Raw genomic sequence first — 13,953 nt, 5'->3', positions numbered from 1 at the left:
ATGCAGCCATCAATGCTAATTCATTTACATATTACTTTTGGGCTACATGGACAAAGTTGAGCACTTGTTAGACACTGTATGGCCCACAAGTCTAATACTTTTACTGTCTAGCCTTTTACAGAAAAAGGGTGGCCAACTCCCATTAAAGAGCAAGGATTGCTTTGGATCTGCTCTAATAAAGCCTAAAATTAGGCCTTCTTGGGATCGTACAGAGAGGCACCAGGCAGAACAAAACTCACCAAAAAGACAATACAACCTAGAAAACCCACACCATATTTACAGGGTTCAGCATACAACTAATTATTACTATACATGCAAATAAACAGGAAAATTTGAACCATATCAAGGGGAAGAATGCTATCGATAGAAACTGGTCCTGAGATAACCCACATTTGAAATTCGGAAAAATGAATTAAAGCAACTATTAACTCAATGACTTAAAATAAGATTACACAATTATAGAACTGAAAAGAATAATACCTGAAATGAAAAATTCACTGGATGGGCTTAACGGTGAATTGGAGATGACACAAGATGGGTTCTGTGAACTTATAGTCAGATCCATAGAAATTATCCAATATGAAGAATCAAAAGAAGAAAATCAGTGCTAGTGGTGGGGGAGACAGAGTCCCGATGACCTCTTGGATAATACCAGGCACTCTTACATATATGTACTTAGAGTCCTAGGAGGAGAGGAAAGAGGGAAGGATTCAGAAAAATGTTTTTAAGAAATAATGATTAGACTCCCATTTTTAGTTTTGTTTTTTTTTTTTAATGTTTCCTTTATTTTGAGAGAGAGAGAATGTGAACAGAGGAAGGGCAGAGAGAAAGGGAGACAGAACATCTGAATCAGGTGGTGTACTGATGGCAGAGAGCCCAATGCAGGGCTTGAACTCATGAACTGTGAGATCATAACCTGAGGTGAAGTCTGATGTTTAACCAACTGAGACATCCAGGCTCCCCTTAACTGTTTTTTTTTAATGTTTATTTATTTTGAGAGAGAGAGAGCATATGTACACGTGTTTGTGCAAGTGGGTGAAAGGCAGACAGAGGGGGAGAGAGAGAATCCCAAAGCAGTCTCTGCACTGTGAGCACAGAGCCTGACGTGTGGCTCGACTTCTTGAACCATGAGATCATGACCTGAGCCCAGATCCAGAGTCGGATGCTTGACTGACTTAGCTACCCAGGTGCCCCGATTAGACTCCCATTTCTTTATTTCAAAGCTACAGTGACCTAAACTCCATAGTATTGGCCTAAGGACAGACATAAATCAGTGGAGTAGAAGTGAGAGTCAAGACTAAAACATAAATTTGTGGGCAGTTGATTTTCTATATGGGTGCCAAGGCAGTTCAGTGAGGGAAAGAATAGTTTTTCAACAGGTTGTGCTGGCAAACTGGATACCCACATGTAAGAGAATGAAAGTGACTGTATGTTAAAAAAAAAAATAATACGTTGGAATGGATCAGAGACCTAAATGTAAGAACTAAAATTATTTAACTTTCATAAAAATAAATAAATTTGTGACATTGGATTAGGCAGTGAATTATTGGGTATAACACTGAAACCAAAGTGAGGGGGGGGGGACAGGTAAATTGGACTTGATCAAAATGAAAACCTTTGTGCTTCAAAGGACGTAAAAAGATAACCCATAAGAGAAAATATTTGCAAAATCATATCATCTAAGAAGGGTCTAGTGTCCAGAATATATAAAGAACTCCTAGAATTCAATACTAAAAAGGTAAAGAGCCCAATTAAAAATGAGCAAAGTAAAAATGAACAAACAAACAAAAAAAATGGGCAAAGTATTTGAGTAGACATTTCTCTAAAGAAGATATATAAATGGCCAACAAGGCATGTGAAATGATGTTCAGAATAGTTATTAAAGAGGGGCAAAGAAAGATACCATTGAGTTTTCTCTTCAACCCACTAAGATAACTGTAATCAAAAAGCTGGATAATAACAGGTGTTAGAGTGTGGATTAATTGGTACTCTCATATGTTACATGTTACTATTAGAAATGTAAAATGATGTGGCTGCTTTGGAGACCAGTCTGACAGTTCCTCAAATGATTAAACATAGACTTGCCATATGACCCACCAATTCCAGTCATAGTTATTTACCCCAGGGAATTGAAAACATATGTCCACATAAGAACTTGCACATGGATGTTCATAGCAGCATTAGTCATAATAGCCAAAAAATGGAAGCAACCCCAGTGCTTATCAACTGATGAATGAATAAACAAAATGCATAGCCATACAACAGAATAACATGGATCAACATGTTCAAATAACAATTTGAAACAACATGGATTTGAACTGCGTGGGTCCACTTACATACAGGTTTTTTTTTTATGTATATAAACATACTACAGTATTATAAATGTATTTTCTTTTCCTTATTATTTTCTATTCTCTAGCTCACTTTATAGTAAAATACAGTATAGAAAACATACATAAAATAGGTGATTGACTCTTTATGTTATTGTAAGGCTTCCAATCAGGTTATTCATAATTAAATTTCTGGGCAGTCAAAAGTTACATGTAGATTTTCAATTGCATAGGGAGGGATGTGAGTTGGCACTTCTAACCACTTGTTCAAGGGTCAACTCTATAATTTAGTCATGGAATTGATCCATGGTATTGATCCATGCTATGGCATAGATGAACTTTGAAATGTCATGCTAAGTGAAAGAAGGAAGACACAAAAGACTGCATATTGTATACACATTGGGATGCATTTATATGAAATGTCCAGAATGTGCAAAATCTAGAGACAGAAAGTAAATTAGTATGACTGCTTATAAATACGAGGTTTTCCTGGAGTTACATAATTTGATAGTAGTGATTGTTGTACAACCTTGTGAATATACTTAAAACTACTGAAATGTACTTTTTTAAATGGTGGATTTTAAGCAAATATCATCTGAATTATATCTCAGTTTCTAAAAAAGAAATAATGGTTAATGATTTTTTGTATTTGGGGGAGAAAACAATCTGTGTATTGGAAGAAGCTCAGGAAATTCTAAGCAAGTAAATATGTAGCATACCTAGGCATATCATAATCAAAATTCTGAAACCCAGTAATATATAGAAAATCTTGAAAGCTGCTACAAAAAAAGAAACATGACCTAAAAGAGAACAGTAAATGATGATGAATGATGGATCTTATGAGAAATCAAAATACAATACAGTGACATCTTAAGACACTGAAAGAAGCTACAGACAGGAGTGAAGAATACCAGAAATGGTTAATAAAATGGTAATACAAAAGATTACCTCCTTTAACTGCTTTAAAAGGGATATGGCTGTTTAAAATAAGAATGATAGAATTTTACAGAAGGGTTAATACTACCATTGAAATAAAATATATGACCACAGTTGTCTAAAGGATAGGGTCACTGAATCCTCAGTTAACTCTGGGTCAAAGAAGAAATCACAAGCGAAATTTAAAAATACTTCAAACTGGGGCACCTGGGTGGCGCAGTCGGTTAAGCGTCCAACTTCAGCCAGGTCACGATCTCGCGGTCCGTGAGTTCGAGCCCCATGTCGGGCTCTGTCTGGGCTGATGGCTCAGAGCCTGGAGCCTGTTTCCGATTCTGTGTCTCCCTCTCTCTCTGCCCCTCCCCCGTTCATGCTCTGTCTCTCTCTGTCCCAAAAATAAATTAAAAAACGTTGAAAAAAAATTTTTTTTAATAAAAAAAAATAAAAATACTTCAAACTAAATGATAATGGAAACACAACATAATAAAGTTTGTGAGGTTCATATAAAACCAAGCTTAGAGGAACTTACAAACTTTCTGTAGTAGAAAACATAATTTATACTGATATCAGGAATGAAAAATGGAATATTACTACAGATCCTATAGCTATTAAGAGGATAGTGAGAAATGAAATGAACAACTTTATGCCAGCAAATTTGACAAATTGACATACTCAGTGAAAATACAATTTACTGAAACTGACACAATAAATAGCAGATATGAATAACCCCTAAATGTATATAGAAGTTGGATTTGTCATTAAAAAAACTTTCTTGTAAAGTGAAATTTGTAAAATTTCATTGGTGAATTCTATCGAATATTTAAGGAATAAATAGTACCCAATCTTTACAGACTTTTTTTTCAGAAAATAGAAAGGGAGGGAATATTTCCCAGTTTGCTCAACAGGCCAGAGTAACTGATGCCAGAATGTGTAATGGATATTAAAAGAAAAACAAAACAAAACAAAACAAAACACAGACCAGTATCCCTCATGAACATAAATGCAAAAACTCTCAAGAAAATACTAACAAACTGAATCTAGCAATATAGGAAAAGGACAATACACCACGACTGTGTTGAGGTTGTCCCAGAAATACAAGGGTGATTCAGCTTTCAAGTATCAATGAATACATATAATTCAGCACATTTACAGACAAAGGTAGAAAAATCATACAGCCACATAGATCCTTGCCGAAAAAGGCTTTTGACAAAACTCAGTATTCATTTGTCCTCAAAACACTTAGCAAATTTAGGAATAGAAGGGAATTTCTTTGATTTGACACAGAGTAAGTATAAAAGCCTATAGCTAAAATCATGCTAAACGGTGGTTTACTGAATGTTTCACCCTAAGATCAGGAAAAAGGCAAGGATGTCTATTCCCACCACTTCTACAGGCAGTTTTACTCTACTGCAAAATATGTATTCCTAAAAAACAATATGCTGTTAAAAATCACAGGACTTGGGGGAAAATTCATTAAGGGCACAAAACTGAAAACTTTATTAGTGACAAAAAAATATAGGAACCTAATAAAAGCACAGTTTTACATATATTAAATTGTTAAGTACATAAATACTACAATAAATATAGCACTTTATATTGAAAAAGACTGGAAGTTTGGTTTGTAGAAATGAGCATTGGAAGAGTTTGCAGCCTGTCACTTATTGTGAAGTGGTGGAAGGAAAGTTGTCTCAAATCAGACAAAACCGTAACACCAGATGTGGATGAGTGTAGCTTGTAACGGGAATCGAGGAGGCAGGTGCATTGCCGAAGTGTGTGTGTTTTGTGTATTTTGTGGCTCAGTTTAGCTGGGTGCCGTTTCTTTATTCACCTAGTATTTCTGGTGGACAGTATTTACAAAAGTAAATATGAAGTTCACATTCCTCAAATTGTTCTCTAATATATCACTTGCTTTGGAACCAATCCAAAAAACTTGAATGGTGTATATACACAAATGTGTATATACATACATATAAATTATTCATATGTATTCACGTAATATGTGTATGTGTATATATGAATAACCAATTAGCACATGAAAAGGCACTCAACACTTTTAGTCATCAGGGAAGTGCATATTAAAACCACAATGAATGCTTACTTTGGCAGTGTATAAATTGGAATTGGAATGAGAGGAGATAAGGATGACACACACAGTTGTGAAGCATCCCATATTTAAAACAAAAAAAAAAAGACTAAAATTAAAAAGACTGACAGCACCAAGTTTGAGGACATGGAATAACCAAAACTCTCATAACTTGGTGGTGGTTGTGTAAAATTGTGGTATCACCTTGGAAAACAATTTGGCAGTTTCTAAATAATGTTAACCATAAACTTATTCTGTGATCCAGCATTTCTGTTTTAAGGTAAATACCCAAGAAAAATGAAAACATGTTCACAAAATATTTGTACACTAAAGTTCACAGCAGCTTTCTTAATAATAGCTACAATCTGGATACAATCTTAATGTAAGATTTTTGGATGAACGGACTGGTTTAACAATTCAGTGGTATACTACTCCACAGCAAAAAGGAACTATTTATACATGCAGTAACAGATGAATTGCAAAAGCATTGTGCTAAGTAAAAGATGCTGGATTATATGCATTTTATGATTCTATTTGTATGTGATTGTATTATAGGCAAAACTAATCTTGTGTTACAAGTCAGACAAGCTGGGTCAAAATGAGGGGGAACTGATTGCAAAGGGCCCCAAAGAACTTTTTGGGTGTAGTGACAGTAATATTGTATATCTTATTTGGGCAGATTTAACTGTTTATCTGTATACTTAAAATTTTTGCGTTTCACTCTGTGTGAATCAGTAACACTGACTTGATTTAAAAAGTTTACTGAGAAAGGACAGGTGAGAACAGTCATGGTCTCTGCCTTGTGGAGGTTAAAAGTGGTGTGACATAAGAACGTAAGTGACATAGAGTTAAGTATATGAACTTTGTGAACTTAACCCAGACTTGGGATGTAAAAAATTTCCTGTAGGAGGTGATGTAAATCTGAACCTGAAGAAGGAGGAGGATATTTTTGTAGTTGTGTAAGTGGTCATGTGATAGGCAAGGAGAGAGAGGGTTCTAGGCAGAGGAGATGTTTTGTGTAGAGGCACAGAAATGAGGGAGTAAGGCTGAGAGAATGAGTAGGTGATGGATAATCAAGATCATCGGAGCAGAGAATGTGTGTGTGGGAGAAGGGAAAGAGAATGGAGTATGTGAAGTGGGAGCAAGAGATTATGATGAAGAGGTTAGCCGAGATGTAAGTCTTTCAGAACCTCGAAGGCTTTGGGAGAAGTTTGATTTTTTTTCCTGAAAGTAGAGCAGAGCAGCTGAGTGTGAGAAGATCTGATTTGTATTTTAGGAAAATCACCGTGACTCCCAATGTGAAAATCGAATTAAAGGGCTTAGGACTGTGGGCATGAGACCCAGCTTCAAGGCTTCTCAGAAATGTTGGATAGTTGTCAGTTTGTACTAGGAAAACGGCTCTGGGGATGTTGAAAGTGAATGGATTCAGATCTATTGGGGATGTGGACTCAGTAGAACTTGACTGAATGTGGGAGGTGGAGAGGAGGAATCAAGAGGACATTTCTTTTGGATTTGCTGAAGTCTCATATGCCTACTGATATATCTACTAGATTAATGAGCATATGCATCCTTGTCATGAGAAGGATCTTGGCTGGGACAGATATCAAGACTTATTAGTCCATAAATGAAGTGGAAGTAGGAAAGCTTAGGAGGGTGAGCATGGAATGAAAAAAGCAATGAGGTCCTAGGCTAGAAACTTGAAGAATACTGGCATTTAAGGAATGGCGCTGGAATAGGCTTTTTGCAGATGAGAATGAGAGAAGATCAGAGAAAAATGAGTAGTGTGGTATCACAGACTTGAGGATGACTGCTTCAAGGAGTGTATTCAAAGATGCTAGATGTTTGGTGAGAGCTTAAAACAAGGGCTGAAAGGTACCATTGCTCACCTTCAAGAGAGCAGTTTGCAAGAGTGGTGAGGGTAGCAGACAGATTACATGGATAATAAGAGCTGACTGCCAGCTTGGTCACCTTAAAGGTTGGCTCTGAAGGGAAGAAGAAAGAGGACTATAACCAGAGGGAAGTTGGTTTTGTTTTTTTTTTAATTTAAGTTTTATTTTATTATTATTTTAATTTTATTTTTTAATTTACATGTAAATAAGTTAGCATATAGTGTAACAATGATTTCAGGAGTAGATTCCTTAATGATTCCTACCCATTGAGCCCATCCTTCCTCCCACAACCCCTCCAGTAACCCTCTGTTTGTTCTCTATATTTAAGAGTCGGTTTTGTCCCCCTCCCTGTTTTTATATTATTTTTGCTTCCCTTCCCTTATGTTCATCTGTTTTCTTTTTTTTTTTTTTTAATTTTGCTTTGGGTGCATGTTTTATTTTTAGGAACAAATAATGGGAAACAGTGATTAGAGAGAAAATCGTTAAAAATGATTTCTAGGAAGAGGGGAATAATTAATTGCATTGAGTTTCAAAGATTCAAAAAGATGGGATATAGCAAATAGGGTGGCAGATACTCCTTAGATTATACCAGGAAGGAAGGAGATGATTGGTTGAAGGTAAGTTTGTAGATTGGATTTGGTAAAATTAGAAGCTTTAAGGAAATTGGGGTGCCTGGCTGTCTCATTTTGTAGAGTGTGCAACTCTTGATCTCGGGGTTGTGAGTTCAAGCCCCATGTTGGGTATAGAGATTACTCAAAAATAAAGTCTTTAAAAAGGTTTAAGAAAATCAAGAAAGTTTAGCCAATTTTAGTGCTGATTTTAGCATTGATTGCATTAACTTTCATGGCATATTCTTCTGTCATCCTGAAAATTATATTTTAAAAGATATATTTGAAAAATCCCCTCCCTTTCGATCCCCACATGCACACACACCAAAGTGATCTTAGAAGGAAATTTTAAGATTTTATAAAAGTAAGTCTTTTAAAACTATGGCCTTATATTTTCCCTGTAAGAATGCGGAGTGTGCTATTAGAGGTGACTCAACAGTCAAATAAAACAACATTGCTATGTATGTTATTTTGCCATAACAAAATACCACAGACTGAATGGCTTAAAAAGAGAAATTTATTTTCTCACACACGGTTCAGGAGGCTGGAAAATCCAAGATCAAAGTCCAGCAGGATTCAGTTTCTGGTGAGGGCTGTTTTCCTGGTGTGCAGATGGTTGCTTTCTCTCTGTGTCTTTATATGGCCTTTCCTCCTTGTGTGTGGAGAGTGAGTGAGCTCTGTGCTGTCTTTCTTATAAGGACACTAGTCCTGTTGGATCAGGGTCCCACCCATATGATTTCATTTAACCTTAATTGATTCCTTAGGGGCCCGTCTCCAAATACAGCCACATTGAGGATTAGGGCTTCAGCCTGAGAATACTAGGGGGACACAAACATTGAGTCTGTAACACTGTATTAGCAACTGCTGCATTTTTAAGGGGGTGTTTGATTCTTTTGGATCACATGGAGACTTTTTGTTTTCCTCTCTTGTCTCACTAGAGCTTACAGTATTTTTTAAAAATTGAGGTATAATTGACATATAGTATTATATTACTCTTGAGTGTGCAACATGATTCAGTATTTGTATAAGTTGCAAGAAGATCACTAGTTAACATCTGTCACCATACATAGTTACAAATTTTTCTTGTGATGAGAATTTTTAAAATTTACTCTCAGCAGCTTTCAAATATACAATACAGTATTTGTTTTGAGAGAGAGAGGGCGAGAGTGATCAAGGGGCAGAGAGGGAGTGAGAGAGAGAATCCCATGAGAGGCAGAGAAAGAGAATCCCATGAGGGGCAGAGAGAGAGAGGGAGAGAGCGTGAATCCCACACAGGCTCCACACTGTCAGAGCAGAGCCCGAAGTGAGGCTTGAAGCGGGGCTTGAACTCACAAACTGTGAGATCATGACCTGAGCCAAAGTCAGGTGCTTAACCGACTGAGCCACACAGGCACCCCTACAATACACTATTAGTGACTGTAGTTATTGAGCTGTACATTACACCCCCATGTAATTATTACTTATTTCATAACTGGAAGTTTTTATCTTTTGATCCCCTTCACTCTTTTTGTGTAATCCTCAACCACTGCCTCTGGCAACTACTAGTTTATGCTCTGTATCTGTGAGCTTCACCACCCCCCGCCCCTTTTAGGTTCCACATATAAGTGAGATCATTATGGTATGTGTGTTTCTCTTTCTGACTTACTTCACTTAGATAATGCCTCAAGGTCCATCCATGTCACAGATGCAGAGACCTTGTTCTTTTTAATGGCTGAATGGTATTCTATTATGTGTGTATATGTATGTGTATATATACATACACACATACCACATCTTCTTTATCCATTCATCTGTCCAAGGACAGTTATGTTGTTTCTATGTCCTGGCTACTATAAATAATGCTGCAATGAACATGGGAGTGCAGATATCTTTCTGAGATAGTGATTTCGTTTTTAAGTTTTAGAGAAACCTCCACATAGTATTTTCCATAGTGTCTGCACCAATTTATATTCCTGCTGTCAGTACAAAAGGGTTCTTTTTCTCAACATCCTCATCAACATTTGTTATTTCTTGTCTTTTTGTTAATAGCCATTCTATTAGGAGTGCGGTGATATCTCACTGTGGTTTTGATTTGCATTTCTCTGATGATGAGTGATGTTGAGCATCTGTGTCTGTTTGTCGTATGTAGGTCTTCTTTGGAAAAATGTCTATTTTTTAATTGGATGGTTTGTTTTTTGTTGATGAGTTGTATGATTTTTTAAAATATATTTTGGATATTATTCCTTTACTAGATATATGATTTGCAGTTATTTTCTCCTCTTCCATAGATTGCCTTTTCATTTTGTTGATGGTTTTTGCTGTGCACAAGCTTTTTAGTTTGTTCTAGTCATACTTGTTTGTTTTTGCTTTTGTTGCCTTAGCTTTTGGTGTCAAGCTTGAAATATTAATAAGTTGAAAAGCCTTTTTTTTTTTCACTTGTGAGTAGTTTCAGTTTAGTGTTGTTTGGTTATCTAATGTTTATGTATCTGTTTTAGACCATCTAAATTGGGTTAATATTTTAATTAAAGGACACTGACGATAATATCTAAGTAAGTGGTATTTTCCAGATTAGACTGGGATGCCTGGGGTGGCTCAGTTGGTTAAGCATCCGACTTTAGCTCAGGTCATAATCTCACGGTTTGTGGGTTTGGGTCCAGTGTTGGGCTCTGTGCTGACGGCTCGGAGCCTGGAGCCTGCTTCAGATTCTGTGTCTCCCTCTCTCTCTGTCCCTCCTCCACTCGCTCACTGTCTCTGTCTGTCTGTCTTTGAGGGGGACTTTGACTGAAGTCAGCCAAAGAGGGGACTTTGGCTGAAACATCTGTCACTTTATTCATTGCAATGATTGATTCAGTTGCTGTGACTGCCTGTGTAGTATTTCCTCTTTCTGTTACTGCTTTCATGTTTCCTTTGAGTTCATTTTATTAAATAGTTCACTTTCCTCCTAGAGATATAGAATATTCTCTCGAAGCATACATATATAAAAACCTGCACTCTTGATAGACCACTCATTTACAATAAAGACTAGTCATTTATGATTGTCAGCTATCAGTTATGGGTGTCTGCAAATTGGTTAAGTTTAGAAACATGCAGAACAATAGAAATCTGGGAAGAGCAAGGCTTCAGTATCTTTTCTGATTGCAGCAGCCATTGAGGGGATTAGCCGCCTATGCTGAAGCAACACTAGAAAATGGGGGATTTTTCCCTTTGATTTCTCAAACCATTGTTTTTGAGAGATCCTAACTACTTTTTTCATAATCAGATTGTACACAATTTTAAGAAATTCCAACAGTATGTAAGCTTAAATAGGTCATAAATTCAAGCTACATGAAAGTAATACTTACTTTGGAGTATGAACTTTCTTATTTGCTGCCACTCATATATCATCAAAATGGACAGTTAGTGGCACAGAGAACTGTACAGTATCTGAAAAAGCCATTCTAAATTTAGAGACCAAATATAACAAAGTTAAAGTTTTCATAAATAGAAATAATTACTATAATGTTAATCCATTTGAATATCGTAGCATTGATATGATGTACATTTTATTGTTTATCCTGGTCAGGAAACCAGGACAACTCCCTTCAATCTAGCCTAAGCAGAACAAATACAGTGGATTGTAAAGCCGATTAAGGCAGGGACCCTCCCTCTGCCATCCATACCCTCTCCCATCTTGTAGTGTTGCCTTTCTCTCTCTCCTATTCTCCTTTTGCCTTTTCATTTTTACAGAATTTTATATTTTCTCATCATCTTTGCCTTTGTGGGCCTATGTCTGAAAATCCCTGTCTTTGTTCTTCATGGATCTCTGGTTCAATAGCACCATGAATCTAAAAATCCCTTTGTACCTAGAGAGACAATTTGATTGTCTCAGCTGGTCTCTTCTCCAGGCAGCTGTGACCAGTGGGGAGTTAAATAATGCCTTACCTTTTTACTCAGCAGATCTGTGCAGTCCAATTCTTATTAGAACAGGAGGTATGACTGACTATTTGCATTAAAAAAATATATATTTTAGGAAATATCAGTGGGTAGTAAGGCGCCTTTTCTTTTGGTAGGAGGGCATGCATTGTAAATTTCCTTGTCATTCAGGAGCTTTCCATGATTGGGGTAGTTGAATGTTGCTATTAATAGTATCCGAGTAGGCTATCGCTAAGTGCTTTTTTCTGCCATTATTACTTGTCTCAGTTTTTACCAAAGGACTTATATGACTTTTGGTAAAATAATGTTCGAATATAATCATTACCTTAAGTATTCAGGTCTTATGGAGGAAGTGGTATTGCATAGTGGTTAAAAACTGGGACTCTTGAGTCAGACTACTCCTCGCTTGACCACTTGCAAGCTGTGCGACTCTCTCTACTCCCTGATCTTTTTAATTAATTAGTTAATTAAAAATTTTTTAATCTGTGAAGTAGCAATAACAGTAGTTTTTACCTTAAGGGTGGTTATGAAGATTAAATTACATAGTCCATATGAAAAGTCTTGTACAATGTTTGTCACATAGTAAGTGTTCAATTAGTGTTGGCTCTTACTCTCTTTCTTTTTTCAGTGAAAAGAACTGTAGTCATCTAATTCACATAACTGCTTATCTGTCTAGTGATCTTTGCCTCACCTGCCTAAAAGATTCAGTGACATGTAGGATATAAATTTTGGTGTTGACCTTAAAAGCTGCATTTTAACCGCTTCATTAAGGTCTAATTGACATGCAGCAAACTGTACATATTAAAAATGTACACTTTGATAAGTTTATACTACAATTTATGTGTTCATTTACTTGTTGACATTTAGGATGTTTCCTAGATTTTGGCTGTTAGAAATGAGACAACTGTGAATATTCACATGCAAGTCTTTGTATGGAAAAGTGTTTTTGTTTCTCTTAGGTAATTGCCTAGTTGTAGAATGACTGGATCAGATGGAAGGTGTATGTTTACTTTTCTAAAAAATGACCAAACTGTTTTCCAAAGTGATTGCACTGTTTTACATCCTCGCTAGCTGTGTATGCGAGTTTGTAGTCCACATTCCTGTCAGCACTAGGTATGGCCAAGCCAGAGGGCTATTTTTGAAATTATTACTCTTTCAGAGCCTTCTTTTATGTTGTTTTAAACATAATGTTACATAAGGATTATTAGAAAAAGTACAAAATACACCAGGTAGCTAAATATTTTTAACTTAATTTAAAGAGTATTTGGAATTGTACTGAAATCTCTTCATTGGGAAGTTAACAGATGGTTTGCTAAAAATATTGGATAATTGAGGGACATGCATTTCTTTACGAAGCTAATTTTGTAATATGTGTACCTGTTTTATATGTGTATTTTTTTCCTTCGATAGAGTTTTCCAGAAAAGGACCTTCTGCACTGTCCATCTAAGGATGCAATTGAAGCTCATTTTATGTCTTGTGTGAAAGAAGCTGATGCATTAAAGCATAAAAGTCAAGTTATCAATGAAATGCAGAAAAAAGATCATAAGCAGCTCTGGATGGGATTACAAAATGGTAAATATAACACCGTTTAATTTCAGAATACCACTTTTTAAAGTATGAAATAACTGTAACCCTGTGAATAGTTGGTGTGATTGGTGGTACAAGTTTAAAAACTCCAGCCCTTGCTTTCTCAGAGCAGTATGACTTGCTTCGTGCTTGCATTCTCTCTCCCCTGACTGGGATTTAGAAAATACACTCAAGGAAAAAGCTGAGAGGAATCTGCAGCTCACCTCTGTATTCTCCCATCTTCTTAATCTTGCCTGCATTGATTGCCCCCCAGTTGTCTTATTTACAGGCAGCCATTGTTTTGCATGGGTCCAGTAGTTAATATGCTTTAGTTAAATAATACTAGGTCCTTAACAATCTGGTTCAAATTTCACTTACTTTCATATAGTTACTGAAATTACATAAAGTACAAACTTTATTGCTAGCTCTTTAGTCCATGAATCATTTACCAGCATAGATGCATCATGATCAGAGACCAGTCACATCACTTCCTTCAGTGTCTGTCAGTGAATCATCGTTACTCACCTGTTACTTAGTTTACTCACAGACCGCAAAGCATGTAGTTGTGTTCCCTCCTTGTCTCCAGTGATAAGCCCATATAACATTTTGTAAAAGTGGATAATTGAAAGAGGGAATTGGCCAAGAAAGATCA

General features: G+C 36.4%; 1 protein-coding gene across 3 annotated transcripts in view; it reads left to right on the top strand.

Moving 5' to 3' along the window:
• ATG5 (autophagy related 5) overlaps window positions 1–13,953 on the top strand; it is a 129,793-nt gene that overhangs the window by 40,281 nt on the left and 75,559 nt on the right. For all 3 annotated transcript variants that reach the window (XM_043592031.1, XM_043592033.1, XM_043592032.1), the window contains one exon: window positions 13,145–13,307. In XM_043592031.1, the coding sequence (XP_043447966.1) occupies window positions 13,145–13,307 (163 nt within the window). The remainder of the gene's footprint in view (window positions 1–13,144; window positions 13,308–13,953) is intronic.

This window comes from Prionailurus bengalensis, chromosome B2, assembly GCF_016509475.1.
Source record: "Prionailurus bengalensis isolate Pbe53 chromosome B2, Fcat_Pben_1.1_paternal_pri, whole genome shotgun sequence".
In the NCBI taxonomy this organism is placed as follows: Eukaryota; Metazoa; Chordata; class Mammalia; order Carnivora; family Felidae; genus Prionailurus; species Prionailurus bengalensis.
This window is presented reverse-complemented; position numbering and strand designations above follow the sequence as displayed.